This window comes from Rhamphochromis longiceps, linkage group LG8 (assembly GCF_057381845.1).
Source record: "Rhamphochromis longiceps isolate RC_006_pf linkage group LG8, R_longiceps_female_GT1.1, whole genome shotgun sequence".
In the NCBI taxonomy this organism is placed as follows: Eukaryota; Metazoa; Chordata; class Actinopteri; order Cichliformes; family Cichlidae; genus Rhamphochromis; species Rhamphochromis longiceps.
Window position 1 is genome coordinate 7180870 of NC_140564.1, and position 22394 is coordinate 7203263.

Genomic DNA, 22394 nt, shown 5'->3' on the forward strand with positions numbered 1-22394 from the left:
ATTTAGTCCAATAAAGGACATCTTTGGTGTTCTGTGGGTGGTGTAGGCTCTAACTAAAAGTTATGAGACAGGTGGCTTTCCAACTGAGGGAACACTTTGTGTTTAGATATAAAGCCTATTCTTATAACAGTTCTCACCAGAATGGGTGAGAATTACAATGTTCTAAGATTTAAACTGTTTTTCATATGTAGAATCAAGTACCTAGGGATAAATTGCATATTTTATAGGGATATTTACATTATAACTTTTATATGGCCACAGATGGTGTCAGAGCTGTTCCAGAAGGTTCAAGACAGTTATGTTCAGCAGACAGAGTTGGGCTGGAAAAGAAGGGGCCAGCGCCAACAGTCCACTACTGCGGCTTCGCATTTCCTCCAGTCCTTGACTGAACTTACCACCCGCTTGGAGAGGTACCAACAGAGGAAATTGGCTGATACAGAGCATCATTATCAAATCTGTGGATTTGTTTGGAAACCAGCTCAGTATCATCAGAAGGGATACTTTTTCACTGCTTGTGTAGAAAATACAGTTTTAGCAAATGGTTCCATTCATAGTGCTGTCAAATAGTTTTGACAGATTCATTTGATACAAGTTTAGTTATGATTTTATAGCAACTTTTTTTGACAAGTAAACAAATGGTAAACACTGATGTCAACACAAAACATAGGATTTATTATTAAAAACATTTGCAGTTCAGGCTTTCTTGATTTTAACTCTGCCTTTAGGAATAACCTGTAACTGTATTTTTCTTTGATATTCTAGATGCAAAACTTCCTTCATTCATTGTCTGAAGCCAAACTATGTCAAGGTAACAAGACCAATTTTACAGTAATACACATATTTCTTTTCCATTAACTTGTGACATATGTGTAATGTGGAACAATTTCTACACTGCCCTAAGTCATGAGGTCTAAATAATCACTGAGGACCCTAACCCTAATTCTAACCCTATTTAGAATAATGAACAAAAAAATTGAATTCGGTTTACTTTTTTCCCTCAAAAAGTACTATTTGCTTGTCTAGTAATGGTTTATGTTAGGGTTAGAGACTTGGGTTGGTATCATTATTACTGACAGCTCAGGGCTCAGAAGTTTAAAGAAGGTCAACAATTTGAAGATGAAACCTGTGGATTGGGTTGCCATGGAATTACACTAGTTGTTCCTAGGTGTGTAATGCTTAGATTGAAATGTTGAGAACTGGGACCATGAAACCAAGATGCCAGTTTTTGTCAGCTACTCTGCTGTTTACCAATATGTAGCAGTAATGCTTGTATGACCATAATAAATAGGTTTTTTGAAGGACATAGTTTACATTTACAGTAAAATTTAAATAGACCTTTTCCGTTTTTCATTCACAAGACATGCCATCACATCACAGATGTCATCACAGTTCATTTTCCAGATTCTATTAATATTTGGTTCCCAGTGGGAGCCAGATAAATTGGGTTCTGAACCTTTTTTGTTTTTCTAGAAGGATTCAGATTTAGGATCACAAATCGGAACAAAACATTGGTACAATGGATAAAAATCTCTTAAAGTAGTATTATGACATCCCTTACTATTCATGAAATTGGAGATTTTTTTTAATTACAAGACAATGTAAAACCATGTGTTACTTCTCACATGTTTCTTATCAGCTTCCTGGTATCTTTGATGTGGACTATGTGTCAGCACAGCTGAGGCATGCGGGGTTGCTGGAGACCATCCACATCCGGAAAGAAGGTTTTCCAATAAGGATTCAGTACTCCTACTTTGTCTCAAGGTGCTGCAAACATACATACAGTGCTGAGCTCATTGCTAAAAGATAGTTTGCTTCTCACTTTCCTCCAAGCAGATGATCATTCATGAACGTTAATGTAGCTCAAACTACATGCAACTATTCACTCTTTTCAGTTTAAATTTATAAACAAAAAACAAAAATTTCAATAAAACAGTGGTGTGAAAAACCAGAGTAAAAAACACAAGTGAATCTAAGATGAATGACTGTATTTTTAAAATAAAAATAAACAAACAAAAGAAAATGTGAAGGGAGAAGTGGGTCCTGAATGTTATTCGGCTTCCAAAATGGGGAATAACAAAAAATTTGAGAAACACTGCCATAAACATATGCAGAAAGCTTATTGTTGACAGATTTAATCCATTTGTCAAAGACTAAAACTAAAGACATTGAATTTTTTGTTTAGTGTCTGTTAATCATAAGAACTTTGGCATGCACTTAAGTAGGATTTTTATTATAGGACTGTTACTTCTATCCATCCATTCTCTTCCTCATATCATTACTTGTATTTTATTTTAATTAATGTTGTACTCGTAAATAATCTAAAAATGTCTTCCGCCGCTCCCAATTTTGGTATCACTTTTTAAAAAGCTGTGTCCCTATTTTAAACCTTTTTATTAATCAGTTCTGATCTTTTTGTTTTCATACCACATATTTAGTGATGACATGTGTCAGCTATTCTCTTGTTATGATCTAATATAATATTATAAACTACTAAATTCCATGTGTTAAGTGAATGTAAATTCCATGACTGTAGTTTCCTTAAACACTAATTTCCCTCCAGGTTGCCTCGAACCAAAGGTTCTCCATAAATCTTAGCAAATTTGAAAGTTCCTGCTGTCTCCATGAGAAATAAAATGTAAACATTTTTTAGGTACTGGCATCAAATGATCGATAAGGATTGGTGGCAAATTAAATCTGATATGTTTAAATCACGTTCTGTTCTGGAGGGCTGTGGCTCAGGTGGTAGAGGGGGTTGTCTCCCAATCTGAAGATTGGTGGTTCACTCTCTGGCTCTTTAATCTGCAAGTACCCTTGGGCAAGATACTGACTGCAAGTTGCCCCCTACACTGCAAAAACTCAAAGTCTTAGCAAGTATATTTGTCTTATTTCTAGTCAAAATATCTCATCACACTTAAAATAAGACAAAACCAGCTAAAGAGTAACAACTCAGTAAGATATATGAACTTGTTTTTAAACTGTGGAGCTTGAACTAGAAAATTTTCACTGTTCCATCAACAGATTTTTCCTCTTAGATGTTACTCTTTACCTGATTTTGTCTTATATTAAGTGTGATTAGATTTTTTTTGACTAGAAATAAGACAAATCTACTTGTTAAGATTTTGAGTTTTTGCAGTGTAGGCATCCACTGCATTATGAGTGTGTGCACAAATGTTGGACAAGGTGCTTAAAGGTCTTAAAGGTGTCATGTCTTTCTGATCCAGGTATGGGGTTCTGAAGGCCCAGGAGTTAAATGAAATATCAGACAGAGATCAGACAGTGGCTCTGCTGGAAATATTGGGTGCTGAGGAGGGACAGTACCAGTTGGGACTCACCAAGGTGACAAATTGTTCAATCATCTCACCATTTAGTTTGTTTTTAATTAGAAAGGTAAAGCAGATTTTCATTTACTGTATATGCAACTACATTTAGGTGTTCCTTAAGGAGCAACTGTACCAGCAGCTGGAAGAAAAATGGAGCAGCACTCAAACATGGGCTGCCATCACCATCCAGAGAAACATAAGGGGTTTCCTCTGCAGGAAGAACTTTAGATTCTTCAAACAGAAAGCCATTGTCATCCAGAGCCACATTCGAGGACACCAGGCCAGGTCTACTGAGGGAGAGGGGAAATCTATGCAATCTATGACATTCAATGGTGTTTGAGAAAGTGGTGTTTGGCCCCTTCCTGATGTCATACGTTTTTGTATGTTAATATTAGACAAAGGTAACACAATTAAGTAAAAATCAGTTTCCAAATTAAGGTGTCTAATATTAAGGGGGGGGGAATCCAAACTTACATGGCCATGTGTGAAAATGTGACCCCCACCCCACTTATAACGCTTGTGGCAATTGTGGTAAAAGACCTTAGAACTGCCGGCATCACTTGCCTCAATTAAGGTCAGTGCTCCTGACTCCACCATAAGAAAGGGACTGGGCAAAAACGGCCTACATGGCAGAGTTCCAAGAACCAAAAACAATGCTAAGCAAAAGGAACATAAAGGCTTGTCTCAGTTTTGCCAGAAAGCGTCTTGATGATCTTCAAGACTTTTGGGAAAATACACTATGAATTGACAAGACAAAAGTTAAACTTTTTGGAGGGTGTGTGTCCCATTATGTTTGGTGTAGAAGTAACAGCATTTCAGAAAAGGAACATCATACCAACAGTAAAATATGGTGGTGGTAGTGTGATTGTCTGGGGCTGTTTGGCTACCATTGATCCAAAACATACCAGCAAGTCCATGGCTCAAGAAAAAACAAAATTTCTCTACAGCACTCTAAAAGACTCATTGCCAGTTATTGCAAGTGCCTGATTGCAATTGTTGCTGCTAAGCAATGGTCCAAGCTGTTATTAGGTTTAGGGGGCTTTCACTTTTTCACACAGGGCCATGTAGGTTTAAATTTTTTCCCCCATTAATCATAATGATATATTTGTCTAATATTTACATTTGTGTGTAAATAAATCAAGTGTGAAAAACAAAAAAAGGAAATCAGGAAGGGGGCAAACAGTTTTTCACACCGCTCTGTGTGTGTGTGTGCGTGTGTGTTTATATACTAGCGATCATATATGTGTATATACTGTATATGTATGTATACATATATATGTATGTATATATATATGTATGTATATATATGCACACACATATATATACACATATATGTACTAGTGCTGTCAGCATTAATCTCGTTAAAATGATGTTAATACCATAACCGCATTAACGTGCCAAATCCCTGTTAGCGACAGGGAATGTGCATCTTCTTTTTGTTTTCATATTTTAATTTATATTTAATTGTGTTGTGGTTTGCAGTGTTTTGTGTTGTTTCACTTAAAATTAGTTTAAAAGGAAAAAGCTGAAAATTTAAATAGTTAAAAGTTGAAATGTAAAAAGTTGGTTTTTATATTATATGATATATTTATTACATTTTATGTGGAGTGAATAAATAGAAGTATATTTACAGTGGCCCTAGAGACAAAGCACGTACAAACTCCAAAACACGTACAAACTCCAAAACACGTACAAAACACAAGAGAAGTGCTCCAGGATGCTAGGGCTTTTGTTACCTAGTGGCTACACAAGCCAGGAAGTACCAGCAACCGGATTTGGTGTGTGGTAGTAAGAGGTAAATGAACATTTTTTTTAATTATTTGAATATATATGAGTGGTTGTGTATAAATACACAAACAGCTTTATTTGCAACATGCAGGTTGCCCTGCAGTGAAATGGGACACCCCCCCCCCCCCCCGACCTTACACACACAACACAGACATCACATGGGGATACAAGTCGGAGATCGGTAGCGTTACAGAAAAACACTGAAATATACACTACAATAGGAAAGTACAAGAGGAAAAAAAGAGACCTCTACTCATGCTGTGCTTCCATGGTAGGACAGCATGAGAACAGGAAACAAAAAAATTCCTCTGCACAAAAAGCACATAAATGTCCACAGCACAACATTGTGAAAGACATGACAAGCCACAGGATTGGGTGGGGGGTGAGGAGTAATCCGAAGCGAACACAGCAGCCGCCCTGCACAGCACTACCATTCCAGCGCGGCACATGGACCCGCCGTGTTCCCCCACAGGAAACAAGCATTGAAGGCGTTTGGAAATGGAGGGGGGATGAGTGTGTGCTTATCAGTGTAAGTGTATGTGTGTGCGTGTCCAGAGTTCAGCTGAGACAGTGTCCTTCGCCCTGCCAGGCTAAGTAAACAGTCTACCAGCCAACCCAGGTGGCCTTGCATGGAATGGGAAGGAACAGACTAAACACAGTCGTTATCAGGGAGTTTTTGTTCAGCTCCAGCCTTGCCGCTGGCGCCAAAGGGGCTATCCGCATGAAGTGATGGTGCTTTTTACTTTAGTGCGAACAGCTCATATGAATTTCAAAGCAGTTCTACAGTCCAACACTGGTCTCTCAGTTGGAGAGCCGCGAACTTCCCCATACTTGCGTTCTGTGATGTTGTCATTTCTTGTGCTCAAGGAGCCGATGTCTGAGAACTCACGGCAGTGTGCCTCCCCGAGATGTCATCCAATTATCGCCCAGAGATGTTATTCCAAGCGAGCCCAGTCTGTATCCAGTCTGCAGTCAGAGGTCTTATTCTGAATATTCACAGCAGCCGTAGCCTCTCCAAGATCTTATCTGTGCTACACTCAATGAGCCCATTTTGAGAAACTCACGCCTCTTCCCATCGTTTCAATCCCAGCGGGCAGCCTTGTGGGGGTTTGAACAGCTGGTTCCGCTTTCTTAATTCTTCGATAAGTCAGGGCCAAGCCAGCTCCGATCAGCAAGAACCCTGTTACCATGGTTCCAAATAGGTAGATATCTTCAGCACTCAGGCTCACCCAAGCCCAAACTTCTCGTTGAGAAAGGGGTGTCAGTTGCATTTAGGGACCAGTTGATCAAATCCATAATTCCTCTTTTAGGTTTTAGAGAACAGACTGTGAGGGAGTGTTCCAGGGAAGAAAAAAGCACGAGACAAGACAAGGACATAAGAAGCTAAGCAGGGAAGCTAAGGGAGAGGAGAGGAGAAAAGTGCGACCGCCTTCGCTGAGAGCCAAACGAAAGAGAGCCAGGGATAACAATACACATATGCTTTCAATTGTGTAATTTAAGTGATCTAGGTAGCTCTGTTTTGGAAGTTCAGTTAACGCTAGAAATGTGTTTTGGAGTTTGTACATGCTTTGTCTCTAGGGGCCACCGTATATATTTATATATAAACATATATAAATAAAACCACAGGGGTTTTTTACATTAGTAATTCCTTTGGTGCATAATTTTATGTTGTTGTTAATAATAAATTAAAGCAACAAAACAACCTGAAGAGCCGGTTGGGAGCCGACTCTTTTTAGTGAGCTGAGCCGAAAGAGCCGGTTCTCTAAAAAGAGCCGGAAATCCCATCACTACTGCGTGTTAGCGCATTGACACCGTGTGTGAGCTAGAAATAAAGAACCTGTTGTTAAGGCAGAAGAGGAAAAGATTTGGAAACCTGTCCACTAAAAATTTTTATGAAGCAGTGTAAAAATTAAAACTAGTCTAGGTCAACATGCGATCCACTGTTTATATTTTAAGTTGTTAGTGGGTTGATTTTGAAGCTATATCAGTGTGGATGTTTAAATACAGGTCTGGTTAAAGAAACCGAACAGAACCTTTCAACTTCATTTAACTGTAGGAGCTTTGTGTCTCTGAATACATTGATATTCTCACAGGAAGACTGAGTGAAGAGTAGTTCTGAAACTGCACTAACCCACTGTACAGAAAACCAGTAAAGATGCATTTCATAGAGGTAGTGAAAGGGCATAGTCCTTAAAGGGGTTTAGGACATTGCTTTCAGTTATGTACAAATGTAATCCCTTGTGTGCTGCTGCTCTTCTCCTGCTTTTAGGAAGTACTACAAACGTTTGAAGCAGTCCTTCACTCAGTTCTGGGCTTTGATGCTAATAACCAGGAACACCATAAAGAGACATCACTGGAGAAAGGTATACATGAGAGAAAGAAAGTGTGAAAGAGAGAAAGAGAGAGGTCCTCACTCCGAAGGCCATGCCTGAGTTTGTTGGCAGTCTCATGATTTCTGACTTTCTTATGGAATAATCTGTCGTAATTCTCATGCAAAACCAGCCTCAAAAGAATTAGGCTTGGTGTGGCATCAGTCTGTCTAAAATTCACAAGAATCAGTACTCCTCTACAGTATTGGTCAGGCTTTAAACAAACCATATACATTAATCACCTAATGGGTCCTCACCCTAATCTGGTCTTTAAATCTGATGTCATTAGTCGTTTCCAGTTCCAAACTCCACTTCAGGTCCCAAAGTCAAACGAACACTGTGGCAAACTGTTACAAACTGTCAAAACTCTTTAATATTTAATAAAATGATCAGTGTTGCTGCTCTACCAGGTGTACCAATTAAGTTTAAAATTCAGGTTACCATGAAAACAGAATTTATGAAATTTAGTGAGTTAGAAGTTAGCAGGGAGTTGACTCGCTAGTTTCGACCTAAACGCAATATACCTTGTACTGATTGAGGAATTAAAGAAAATATATAGTAAAACATACAGCTCTGCTATTACTTCTGACCTAAATGAAGACAGAAAACTGAACAGCAGTGAAGTTTGTAGGGTTACTGAAGTTGGACTCCTGAAGAAGGCATATCTTCGCGACTGCAGTTTGGAGTCCTTCTTCATACAAATGCTGAGTCTCCAGGGTGAAATGAAGGACCTTTCTGATGGAACAAATCAACCGCTGATGATTTTTTACATTTTCATTGTAAGTGGGCCAAAGAAGTTAATTAAAAGTAGTCTAACATAAATGTAAATGCTGTAATTTGATTATTTTAATAAACCATGTAACTTGGATGGATTAGATGCTGGCGTGACCACAATGCACACGTCTGATGTCGGTCACAGTGGCCCAAGGGATCGCTCAGGGAGTTTGTGTGTTCGCTCAGACACATTAAAAATTAGAGGGAACATTGCTGTCAGCCTGAAGGGCAGTGTCCACAAAATAGGACTTATTAAACATGTTAAACCTTTAGGGTAATTAACTCAACCAGGTAACAGCAGCATTGGTTGCAGCTCAAAACATAAGTACAAAACAGCAACAATACAGCATTCCCACTCCCCAGTCCTTCCTTCCCTCCCATTACCCCAGTGTCTACAGATCCAGCCTCTTGACTGGCCTGCGTACCCAGCCGCACCTTGTGCGTACCTGATCCGGGACGTCTGCGTGAGTGGCAGTGTTGCCAATTTAGCGACTTTGTCGCTATATTTAGCGAGTTTTCAGACCCCTTAGCAACTTTTTTTCTAAAGAAAGTCGCTAAAAAAAGACGTGAAAGCGCGTATCGCTTTTACTCTCAACAAGCAGCGGGTGCTGTAACGCAGTCAGTTCTTCTTTTACTCTTATGCTGTTTTGTGGATCACAAGGTTTAAAACTACTTATAAACACACACACACAAAGTAACTCCACCAGAGTGCCTATTTCGGGTCACTTGCTGGTCCAAGCCCGGGTAAAGGAGCAGGGTTGGAATTGTGACATTAAAAAAAACAATAATTGCTAAAAGAAATTTAATTTGTAGTTCTAAATAAACTCTAAATGCATTTTTTACTCACTTTATGTCTCTTCCACGATGTTATTTCTCTCTCCAACAACATAGGTTACAATTAGATTAGCATGATCAATCATGCAAATTAGGCGATGACGTCATTTAGCGACTTCTAGCGACTTTTAGGACAACCAATAGCGATTTTCCTTACTGAGGAGTTGGCAACACTGGTGAGTGGGTGCAAGCATTGGGGCCGGACTAGGGGCCAAGGGTGGGGTCTCTGAAGTGGAGACACCAGCGCACTGGGATGGCAGCCCCTCAGTGTCCACAGTGGGTGGTGGAAGGGGTTGTGGCATAGCCTGTGGAGATGGTTCGAGGAGGAGATGGCGGTGGTTCCGTTGCAGCACTGCACCTTGGGGTGTGGCAATGAGATAGGACCTCAGAGTGACGTTCTCCTTGGAGACAATGGCAGGTATTGCCCAAGCCTTCTCCTTGTCCAGCTTAGTAAGGACAGATGGTAGTGATGGGATCTCCGGCTCTTTTTAGAGAACCCGCTCTTTCGGCTCGGCTCACTTCAGCTCCCAACCGGCTCTTCAGGTTGTTTTGTTGCTTTAATTTATTATTAACAACAATATAAAATTATGGACAAAAGGAATTACTAAAGCATATGTGTATTGTTTGTGTATTTATACACAACCACTCATATATATTCAAATAATTTAAAAAAAAATGTTCATTTACCTGTTACTACCACACACCAAATTGGGTTGTTGGTACTTCCTGGCTTGTGTAGCCACTAGGTAACAAAAGCTCAACACTGCGCCTAGCATCCTGGAGCACTTCTCTTGTGTTTTGTACGTGTTTTGGAGTTTGTACGTGCTTCGGAGTTTTTACGTGTTTTGGAGTTTGTACGTGCTTCGGGGTTTGTACGTGTTTTGGAGTTTGTACGTGCTTCGGAGTTTTTACGTGTTTTGGAGTTTGTACGTGCTTCGGAGTTTTTACGGGTTTTGGAGTTTTTACGTGTTTTGGAGTTTGTACGTGCTTCGGGGTTTGTATGTGTTTTGAAGTTGTGGATGGAGTGGCGGTAGGGGCTTAGTACCATGGCGGTGGTCGTAGTAGAACGCCTGCTCGGCCTTCTGACTAGCGTCCCTTCGTTTAACCTCTCTTTTGGTGGGCCATTTAGGTTGAAGATTCTTCTCCAAGGTGGGCAGGGTTGTCCTGATCTTCCTCCCAAGTTCCGCTGGGCTGAAGCCTGTAGTGGCACAGGGAGTAGACCTACAGCACATTAGTGCTATTAGTGGGTCATCATGCTGGAGGATTTTCTTTGCGGTCTGTACTGCCCTCTCCGCGTGACCATTTCCCTGTGGGTGGTGGGGATTAGATGTTATGTGGGCGAAATCTATCTCCCTCGCGAAGGCCTGGAACTCAGAGCTGGAGAACTGAGGGCCATTGTCACTCACCACCTCGTCAGGGATCCCAAACCTAGCAAAGGTCGACTTCAGTTTCTGAACAACCTGGCCACTGGTTGTGGATGGTAGATGCAGTATTTCCAGAAAACGTGAGTAGTAGTCTGACACAACAAGGTAATTATTCCGGTTGTGTTCACAGAGATTCAGGGCTATCCTTTGCCATGGACGATCCGGCAAAGGTGTGGAGATGAGCGGCTCCCTTGTCTGTGTTGGCCTCTGCGCCAGACAGGTGTGGCACTGCAGCACTGCATTCTTTAGCTCAGTGGAGAGCCCCGGCCACCACACAGATGAATTAGCCCTATCCCTGCACTTGGTGAGGCCTTGGTGCCCTTCATGTAGTTTTTGTAGAATGGCTGTTCTCTGTGACTTTGGAATGACAATCCTGCAGCCTCGTATGACCAGGCTGTCAGCCTCTGATAGCTCGTTCTTCACTTTCATGTACGCTTTGATGTTCAGTGGCACACTAGCTCCATATGCAGGCCAACCCCTGCGTATGTACATGATGACAGTCTGTAGTTCAACATCAGTTGCAGTAGCTGCTTTAATGCTTTCCATTCGGCTTGGGGATCCTGGAATGCCCTGTAACACGGTGGCTATGTAGCAGTCCACTTCACTGTGAGTGCTAGTGTCATCCTCAGCCCGTGACAACGTATCGGCGATGACAAGCGTTTTGCCAGGAACATAGATGGCCTCTGGCTTGTACCTCATGAGCCGCATCAGGAGGCGTTGACACCTCAATGGAACATTGTCAAGGTCCTGGCTTGTTGACCAGGGGCACCAAAGGTCTATGGTCAGTCTCAAGCCTGAAGCGATCTAAGCCACATAAATACTTATCAAACTTCTCGCAGGCCCACACACTCGCAGCACCTTCTCAAGTCGGGTGTCGTGTTGTTCTATGGTGGCCCCATAGACCGGGATGTCAACCATAAAGACCTCCACACCCTCAAGCCCCTCCACACCCTCGAGCCCTTCTAAGGTCAACAACATCTTTTGCTGAAAGATCTCTGGTGCACTTGTTATTCCAAAGGGCAGCCTCTTAAAACAATACCTGCGGCGCGATGAATGTCGTTAGTTTGCAGCTCTCGTGGTGCAACGGGATCTGCCAAAATCCACTGGCAAGATATAGCGCTCTCTTTTGACAGACTTATTCAGCTTTGACAGTGTTCTTCTTCAAGACAGGCACCATTGGGGCACACCATTCGGTAGGTTGGGTCACCCTCTCAATGACACCATGATTCTCCATTCTTTGTAGTTCCTCCTTCACTTTCTGCAGCATGGGGAAAGGCACACGGCATGCTGTATGGACCACCAATGGCACAGCATTGTCCCTTTACTGAATTTTGACTGGCTCATTTTTTAGTGTTCCGTGTTCACCATAAAGTGGTTGGTTCCTGGTAGCAATGAGCATTGCTTCATCAATTCTTCCCACCAGGTTCATCTGCACTGACAAGGAGCGGCTGAGAAGGTTGTTAACTCTGCGTCCACGAACCACATACACCTTGGACAGGTAGTCTTTGCCTTTATAGCTTATTGTGGCCTTGAAGTAGCCGAGACATAACATCTCTCCTCCGGGGCTATCTAGAGGGAGATTAGAAGGCTCTAGTGTTCTCTTATGAGCAAGTGTGTGGAACGTGTCTTCATTTATGATAGTGACATCTGCTCCTGTGTCGATCTTAAATTCTATTGGGGCAGAGTCTAGCCGTAACTGCACAGTCCATGCTTCACTATGTCCTTTTGCATTACACACTGAGCCTAGAAAGTATGAGGCCTGCTTGCTTTTCTCTGTCTCAGTAACCTCATTCACTGATCTGGTGTTACGACACACCCTGGCCCAGTGTCCCATTTTTCGGTAGCCATGGCAAACAGATTTTGCTGCTGGGCACCTTTTGTCCCTGGCATGCTGTGTCTTTCCACACTTACCGCATTTCTTGTCACGCCCCGACCAATTATTTTTCCGTGGGTAGCCTGCCTCGCTGTTGTTGTTGTGATTTCCAGTCCATGATTTTCCGTTTATCCCGTACCTCCTGTACTGAGCCTCCCGCATCTCCCTGCAAGCTGACCTGCGCTGCGACCTCCTCTGACTGTCTGGGTTGTTTGCGCCAACATGAGGTCCTTCATCAGCTGTAGCCTGCGGGAGAGGTCCTTGTCTAGTATCCCGACCACAATACGGTCGCGGATATCTTCCTCTTTACATGCACCAAACTCACAGTGCCCTGAGAGGTCATACAGGGCTCGGATAAAACTCTCCGCCGTTTCGCCTGGCCGCTGGACACGCTGGTGAAAACATGCTCTCTCATGTATAATGTTCCTCTGCGAGAAAAAATACTCGTCGAACTTCCTCATTACACATCACGACTTTCATCAGCGGCGAAGGTGAGTGACTTGTAAATGTTCTCTGCTTCATTGCCCATCGCGTAGATTAGACAGCTCACCTGTACTTGTCCTTCGTCTTTGTGGAGTTTCGTTGCGATCCTGTAGCGCTCGAAACACTGTTTCCAGTCGGGCCATTCCGTTGGCTTATCGAAGGGGAAGCTTGTCGGGGGATTAAACTTAGCCATTCGTTGTTTCCTCCCTTATGACGTTATTCCGGCGATGGTCCGGGTGAGTTCTGACACCATTGTAGAATGACCACTCGGTAGCTTTCTTATGATGCTGCTTTATTGAACGTATATCCAGCATGGGTTATTACAGTACAACAACGGGTGCGGTAGCTAGGAGTAGAACAGCACATAGACAGCCCTGCCGCAAAGCATGTCAGGGTGGCATAAAGCCGCAATGCCCACCCCCTCAACACAGGCAACCCAGTATATGACAGCCATCAGTGTAAATCTCAATAGGTCAGCATCTTCCTCTGGCACATACATGGTGAAACAACTTTGATGTCAGACATCAAAACAACAGGCTCTTTTCTGAACCTTGTCAGCACGCAAAGTTCTTGGACTAATCAAATGGCATATTTGATTAGTCCAAGAACTTTGAGTCTTCCTTGGATAACCCAATCTGCTCATCAAGACTGCTCTGAGGGAAGTCCATCTTGAACTGCTGTTTCCATAGCTTGTCCAGTGTAACAGCAAAAACTCTGTTGGCTGTAACTGTTGACAGCCATCCTGGCCAATTCACAGCATTCTTGACTAAGTGGCCCATTCACTGTCCAAACGAGCATGGTCTTAATGGCGGAAGGTCCATCACCTACACTCTGGATGACCTTTAAAGGTTCTATGGCTCTGGGCATATTCATGCCGATCAAAAGGTCCAGAAAGGTATATGTTTCTACAAGCTTACAGTCTTGTTCACCGGAACCAGTAAGACCATTAGTCTGGATTGTAACAGGATCTGCCTCATTGTGAAGTTTGACCTCTTTCTTCTCCTTTTGGTGGATATGGAGCATAGTTACATGTCTGAAATCACAGATTTTACACAAAATTCATTTTCTGCATTCTTGGGTGGTGTGTCCAATACAACTCCAAATAGATGCTATTCTTTTTAAGAAACGAAATCTTCTCCTTATGAGGTTTCTTATCAGGGAGAGTGTGTGTCCACCTTTGCAGAACAGACAAGCCATCACAGCACTGTGACAATCTTGAGCCCCTTTTTGATTCTTTCTCTCAGAAAAAGTTGTGCCAAAGCTACTTCCTTTAGCCCTTGGATGTGGAGAACGTCTCCCTCCATCACTGCCCTTGGCTGTTAGATGTGTTGATGGAGCATCACATAGATTTCCAAAGACAGGATCTGTAGCAATTTTAACATGACGCTCAAGGAAGGAAGCCATGTCAGTGAATGCAGCTCTGTGATGTTGCCTCTCCTGGATGTCACATGCTACTGTTCACCATTTGTCTTTTAATTTACATGGCAGTTTTATAATCACAGCAAGCATATTGGCAAGCGTAACCTCTTCCATTGCATTGCAGCATCTATGTATAAGCAAACAATACATCTGAAAAGCCTTTCTGTCTTCTCATCTAATCAGTGGCCATGAGTGAACTTTATTCAGATAAGCATCTCTGGAACAAAAGTCTCTGTGTCTGCACTGATTTCAAGCCTGTTACTCTTTTTTTTTTTTTAATATGATTCTATTCCACTGGATTTCCATGAACCAGTGCTCTCCACAGTGGATCCAGTTCTCAGCACATTCACTTTTGCAACAATTGCAGCTATTATCTGCTTCAAGCTGTTTGGAAACCTTGTTCCATCTTTCTCCTCAATTGTTCCTCCTGTTCTTCAAGAAAATGTTTTTCTTTGAGCATATGCTGGCTGTAACAAGGCAGCCATTTTAGCTTCTGCTCTGAGACATGCAGATGAAGTAGATGATATTTTTGAGCTCAACCTACTGCCTTGGTTTGACACACTATCAGATGGCAACACATCATCATAGACATCATGCTGGAGATTAAGAGACAGTTGAGGTTCTTTTCCAAAGTGCTCTTGAACCCTCACTTCTCCTAGGGGTGTTTCCTGTGACTGTACCCTGTCAGGTGACGGCCTGCCTGAACGTTTGTCAGTTTCAGACAGACATATTTTAACACCCTCCATAAACCCTTTATTGTATTTAGCAATGCTTAAGAACCATGTATTTTAATTATCTTTCTAATCAAATGAGATTAATGAAAGAAGAGATTTATGCAATGCCTACCATCCTTAAACAGGTCTCTTAACTCATAGTTAAATTAAACGATTCAACTTGTGAATAATTTATAAATTTATTTCATTAGCTCTAAGACATAATGACCCTTTTCATTTTGTTTACATGCTTTTTCCGATCTGTTTGGATAGTTTCAATTTTGTTTGCAAGAACTTTCTCGGTGAGAACAATTAATCTTTTATAATTTTCAGGTTTTCCAACAACAGATGCAGCTTGTGATTAGAGCAGGGCGATATGACCAAAAATATTTATCACGATATACATTTGAAAATTTGCGATAACGATATAACTGACGATATAATTGACACCAGACAAAATACTTTACAACTCCACAACTTTATTTGTGCAAAACAAAAACAAAAAAACATCAATGTATTTTCACTTCAACAAGCAGCTGTTTTTTATGTGCATTAAAGTTATATAAAAATTTAACAGTGCAAATGCAAATTCCTTGCTGCCAGTTTAACCAAACCTGATTCCAAATAGAGCACATTTCATTCATAATGTTGTCAGTCCAAGCCCATTATGTATTCACGATTTGAATCCTGGGTTGTGTGAAATCCCAGAAATAAACAAAGTGAATCTGTGAACTGAGGTGTAGGTCTATTAGGTTATGTTGTGGTGATCCTCGGGTTGGGGGATGGGTGTTCATGCTGGAGTGCAAAATTAAAACCTGCCTGTATGGAAGATGGATTAGAAAAGTTCAAAGCCATCAGGTGCTCAGTTTAGAAAAAAGAGAAAAGAAGAGGAGGAGAAACGAGCAAAAGATACAGGTAAGCAGATGTGTCATTGGATAATGGCACATCTGCATCCTGAAACAATCAGAATCAGCCCAGTGCACCAAACAGGCTAGGACCGCCACTGTGCGGGAGGCTCTGTCGCTGGCGTTTTTGCTGACAAATACTGGCGACTGTCAAACCTTTGAGTCACTGAACAGCTGAATAGGGGACTAATTTTGACACACCCGCTGTTCAAACATAAATCCAAGTTTCAGTTTAAGTCTCTTTTATTTGTTATCAAAATCTTTAAAAATCCATCCGAACATCAGTGATCACAACATTCAAGATTTGAGTGGTCAGCAAAAGTCAACTTCCCCCATCACCCACCCACTCAAAAAAACTCCCTCCATAAGCTCACAGGTGATATAATAATCACTACCAACACCACATGACCCAAAGCTATGCCTATCCACCACAGGCTGGACTAACCTATAAGAACAATGTGGCCGGGTGTGGTCAGCGGTGCCGTAGCAGAGAAGGCGGATGCATCTAGACGGCATCGCAATCACGCCTTGCCAGCTTAAAAGCGGTGTAGGGTGTTGTGTTGTTGTTGTTGTGGCTACGTGTGGATGGCAGCTAGGGAGCTGCAGCTGTAGAAGTGTGTGAGCAGCAACCGGTTAATGAAGTAAAATGTTCCAGTATGCAGAATTGTGGTCGCCTCATGTAGGGCTGGGCCATATACCGTTCACGGTAATACCGGTATAATGTTGGGCAATGATAAGAAAATGAAATATCGCGATAGAATATGGGTTAAACGCACATGCGCAGTGCCTTTGTTTTCATACACACATGGCGGAAAAAGCATGGCGGCGACGGAGAATGAGAAGGGTGAAAGCGGATTGTTGAATGAAACAGATGAACCAGAACTGGTTTGTAAAAATGCTGCAACTTCAGTGGTGTGGAACTGGTTTAGCTTTCGTCCGTCAGATACACAACAAAGCACTATTTTTGGTAGAGCGTGCTAGCGGGCCGTCGTTATTACCGTGTTTTTTTAGAAAATACGGCACACTTAAAATCAATCCTTTGATTTTTCTGAAAATCGACAGAGCCCCTTATAATCCCGTGCGCCTTATGTATGAATTCTGGTTGTGTTTACTGACCTCGAAACGATTTTATGTGCACGGCGCTCGAAAATCTGTCAAATGTTTTAGTACGACTTTGCTAAGCTACGAAGCTGCACCGCTTGATGGATTGTCGGAGCATTACGGCTATCGTAGGCGGAGCCTCGCGGAGTGATACGTACTGTGCTTCAACATAATGTTACCGTATTGTGTGTGTATAACCTCTTTTTAAGTTTTTTAAGTTTTGTGGATTCAATGTATTTTGTGAAAATACATTGATGGGTTTTTTGTTTTTTTTGCACTAATAAAGTTGTGGAGTTGTAAAGTGTTTTGTCTAGTGTCAATTATATCGTCAGTTATATCGTTATCGCAAATTTTCAAATGTATATCGTGATAAATATTTTTGGTCATATCTCCCTGCTCTAGCCTCATGCTGCCTCCTGGGTTTCAGCACCACTGTGGCAGGAATGAGGCATGACGCAACCACGATTCTGCATACTGGAACAGTTTACTGGCAAAGTCATTTTTCAATCATTTATGGACTATATTATATCCCATGTATGGTCAATGTGTATGTTTGTTTTCCTATATTATGCCATACATGTATTTAATTTTAGATACATTATTATAGGGGATTTCTGAAAAAAGGAAGGTTTATAGTTAACTCTATGGCTTACAATACCTGCCTTTACAAGGTTGTATTGGATTTTCTCATTGGCTTATATATTTCAGCTTATCAATATTTTCCTCATAAAAAGCAGTCTCTTTCCTTCCCTTTAACTAGCTTTCTTATCTTGTGATAGCCTTGTCACGTGTACACAACCGCACCTACACTTACAGCCCCTCTCCGTTCTTGGACTTCAAACCCTCTCAGTGAAATTCGAAGCAGCACTGCATCTCTCCTTCCACCTTTGAAGCGTGTCTCTTAGACTTCATGCTTCGTATCTCTAACAGGTAGGCTGTTTTTCTCTTTAACCATGTAAGTTAGATCAGATGCCAAATGTAACTGGCATTTTTGTTTCCTCAAGGCATAGTTTACACCAGGAAAATTTGGAAATCTGATACAGGCAGTTTACTTGTTATCGTAACAGCTGAGACGCCTCTCTCAGCTGTTGCTTTCTGTGGATCATCTTTTGTTTCTTGTCTGGAATAGCAGTAAGCTGATATTTTTCCTCTTTTTGGTCTTTGTTTCTGTCATATTGCTCTCGTGCTGCTTTGTGTTTTATGAGCTTTGGACTATGAACAGTGGAGCTGTCAGGATTAGGCGATGAGCTCCCAGTAATTCAAGCTTGGTTATTGTCATGATATATATATATATGTACATATAGATACACTAATCTGAAAACGTTTTTTCACTGTAAGTTATTATTCTTTGTCTTTATTCTTTTACTCTTCTCACTTTTAACATGCTGAGCCATATTGTTAAACGTACACTTCTTTAACTTATATTAAAATATCTCCGTGATTAAATAATGAGTTAAGTTAAGATCAAAGTGGGCGGTATTTGAGTTTGACATCCCTGATGGTAAATGGGTTGGTTCTTATTTAGCACTTTTCAACTCTACCTGAACGCTCAAAGTGCTTTATATGACATGCGTCATTCACCCAATCACATCCAATCATACATGTACTTTTTTTTTATGCTTAAGATCCCTAAGGCCCCTGGTACCATTAAACTGTAGTTTAACATTCTGTGATATAAATCTTTTTATCATATATTTTTCATTCATCAAAGGCTCTCAGTTACCTCGTCAAATAGCTGGATTGTGCTCACTTGTTAAGTCACTGTTCCGATGCTAAATAATGCTAATGCTGTTTTCTGTCAGGTAAAGACAAAAGATCAACATTTTCATTAAAGTAATGCATCAGAAAGATGTGAATTTATATTTATCAGTAGGGTATGAAAAATATACTGTATGTCTAGTCTGAAATTATCTGAGTGTTAAATCTGAATGAGATTAGAAAGGCACTATATGAGTATTGGTCGTACTGGGTATGACAAGATGCACACTGATACAGCAGTTAAACAACCATCAGTGATCCAGCCCCGATTATAAGATTTAATAAATGTAATAAACAATGTAATAAATTGTTTTATTAGCCTGATTGCAAGTATTTGTTTAATATGTATCATCTTCTTCAACAACAGTTTAAGGTTCGTTAACGGTCGAATGGCACAGTAAACTGTTATACATCATATATATATACATGTATATATATACACATATATACACAAAAAGCATGTTTGCAAGTTGATATATATCCACACCCATGGGCTATTACCGCACCTAATTTTATTAGTAGGCATTCCGTTGTCTCAAGCTAGATGGAGAGCAGGATAAACAGTTGGGATGTGAAATAAAAATGTACAAACATATCTATAAACACTGGAAAAGTCAGAGATATGGGTTGGCTTATGTCATAAACGAACCCTCTCGGACCAATACTGTTACAGTGACTACTAAGCTGTAAACTTCCTGATAAAAGTTGAACTTACTGGACTCTGTGTGGCCTTTGGTACAAGGAGGAGCAACAGCCCTCAGGGTGTGGAGTGAGTATATAACCAGACATGTATCCAAGAATAGGTCTGACAGAACGTGTGCCTGTGGGTGCAATGAAGTGCTATTAAGTTTTGCTTGGATAACTCAGAAACAAGCTTAAGGTGAAGAAAGCTATTGTTTAGTATGACTCTGGGTGTATGTTCTGAAATTATTTTTGTTCATGGTCACATTAACAACTAACTGACATTGTCTCTGTGTGCTGATTTCAGGAATTACATGACAGAAGCCAAGTGAAAGCCGTGACAAGGGCAAAGTCTGTCTCTCAAGAGATGGTGAGAAAATAAAAAGACGACCCACGTACTTTGTAAATTCCATTCTATAATAACTGTTTCTCTGACATTTTGCTTTCCTTGTAGGATGTGAGGATGTTAGAGATCCCTGCTGAGCTGTCCGCCAGACTCCACAGCACAGCAGGTTATAGTCATAAAAAAATCAAACTACAGAATCTATATGAAGAAGTCACAATATGAACATAAACAGTACTAACAATTTTGGTGGATCCATTCATCCAATGAAGCTTGTGAATGCACTTGTGCCTCTTTCTCACAGGGCAGAAGCAGGGATCAGGAGTCACAGAGGTCTCACCTCCACAGGTGAAAGCAGAACATAAGCTCAACCTGCCTCTTGATGTTGACAGCTACCCATTCTCACGCTATGCCAAGTCTGTATTAAAGGTGAGTAAAATATGAGCTCCCTAACATCACATCCGAAAGCATTACATTGACTTACAATAATTTAATCACCTCACCTCAGTCTTAAATCCTCTCATCTGACTTGGGCTCTGGAGGCAACAAGCAATCTATCAGGACCAAGGTATCTAGATATTTAGTTAAAGACATCCTTTCTGTGGCAGTCATTGTTTACAAAAGCAGTTAATTCTTTTAATTAAAACATAGAACACCTTGTGGATATTTAGACAATGGGACCTTTTTTTTTTAAAAAAAAGGAATACTCATGTTAAAAGTATTTAAATAATAAAATAAATCAGGACAACTCCAGTTTTATGATGTAATCGCCAAATATTAGAAAAAATTTTTTTGACACACTTCTATAAAAATTTACCATGCAAAGAAGTCCACTCGTGCATGCATGTACTGAAAAAACATTAGCTACATTTATTGTTCGTACTCGTGTCTCCCTCAGGATACATGGTGCCAGCCTCAGGGATATCCCCTTCAGAAACCCCTTACAGCTCAAGAACCTGAAGATGCCAGAACTGCTTTGGAGATTTACAAACTGGTATTTTGAATTCATTAGAGTCTATGTGGCATTAAATACATTAAATATGATCTTTTGTCGTTAACTTAATTTTTTGTTTCATATCGTGTCTTTACAGATTTTGCATTTCACAGGAGATGTAGATATTAGCAGCTGGCAGGAGCAAATTTTAGGCAACTACATAGTGGAGAAAGGCCAAAGCCTGCCAGCCTTGAGGGATGAGATCCTGGTCCAGCTGGTTTACCATACTTGGAGCCTGAAGGAGGAGCAGCAAAGCCTGAGGGGCTGGTTGCTGATGGCCTGCTGCCTAAGTGCTTTCACACCATCACCATCACTGGACAAACATCTACTCAAGTAGGCGATGCAAAAATGAAAAGTAACCGTAACTCGAATATTGTGTTTTGAAAAATTTGGGGGAGTTGACATGCTGATGTCCCTATCACCCTATCAAATGAAGGGACAGATCTGTTGGTTTGAAGTCACCTCAAGGCGACTGTTGTTGTGATTTGGAGTTAGTACTCACATCATCTTTAGATAATACACATAGGCTCTTGACTTTATGCATAATGATGTCACATTCAGTCCTGTGGAAAGTTGTGTATTTAAAATATACACATTACCCTTAGCCATTACTGGCTACTCTGGCATGAATGACTCTAAATAACTTTATGGTAAATAACACAATATAGGCAAAAAAAATAATGTGAAAGATTCCACATTAAAATGTTTTAGTTCAACATAAATTTGAGGATATTTAACCGTTCGTCAGATTTTATTTAATGATGTCGTATGAAATTATAATGTTCTCTTCATGCAGCTGAAGCTGTGCAGGTCTGAGATCAGCAGCTTTCCTAAACACCAAACTGAGTTACCGTTTATGCTCTATATAGTGACAAAGTTATATAATGATCATTAATCCCTTTGATGTTATTTCTTTACCTTTATTTAAAAGAAAAAAAACAGCTTTCACAAAAGCTTTCACTGACACTACATCATGTGATACTTCGGCCTTTGTACTTTTGTACTCATCAGTTAACTTTGGAGTTACTATAATGAGTGAACATGCAGGGTAATTTGTCTGTTGTCAGTGGATGGTGCTGAGGTTTGAATCTTGGGGTAGCTGCTATAATCACATAGAGAAAGGTGTTTAGGTGGGGTTTACTTAACTTTATAGTTAAGTGGGAAGCTTTGCGGAGGAAACCTGGTCTTGTTAGGAGATACAACATGCATCCCACTTTGGATGGAGCAGCTCTCATTTCTAGAAATCTGGCCAGATTTATTAAACCCCCAAAACATGACTATCCAGAGTTGGAACCAGGAAGCAGAGTTGCAGTCTTACATGCCTCTCTTCAGCTTCTCCTGTTATCCACCTAAAACCCCATCCCCTTAGAGACTGTGTCAGCTTCCAAACAGACAAAAAACAAACTAAAAACCAGCAAAAAAAGAGACTTAAACATAAAAAAAATTACAAAGAAAGAACAATACAGCATCCTCAACAGCGCCAAAGAGTAAAACAGTACAATGTGGATTATTAAACATTAGGCCTCTCTCTTCCAAGTCTCTGTTAGTACATGAGTTAATAATTGATCAATAAGTTGATTTACTCTGCCTTACAGAAACCTGGTTACAGCAGGAT

The 22394-nt window shown here is 40.8% G+C and overlaps 1 protein-coding gene across 1 annotated transcript in view; it reads left to right on the forward strand.

Moving 5' to 3' along the window:
- Positions 1–346: 346 nt before the first annotated feature.
- The window catches only part of LOC146663024 (unconventional myosin-XVB-like), a 67495-nt gene continuing 45447 nt past the window's right edge, over positions 347–22394 (forward strand). Inside the window, exons 1-11 of the mRNA XM_085415606.1 lie at positions 347–410; positions 763–808; positions 1637–1761; positions 3222–3336; positions 3430–3605; positions 7378–7471; positions 19750–19812; positions 19897–19954; positions 20090–20214; positions 20684–20779; positions 20877–21112. Of these exons, the coding sequence (XP_085271732.1) occupies positions 7427–7471; positions 19750–19812; positions 19897–19954; positions 20090–20214; positions 20684–20779; positions 20877–21112 (623 nt within the window). The 5' untranslated portion in view covers positions 347–410; positions 763–808; positions 1637–1761; ... (1 more) ...; positions 3430–3605; positions 7378–7426. The remainder of the gene's footprint in view (positions 411–762; positions 809–1636; positions 1762–3221; positions 3337–3429; positions 3606–7377; positions 7472–19749; positions 19813–19896; positions 19955–20089; positions 20215–20683; positions 20780–20876; positions 21113–22394) is intronic.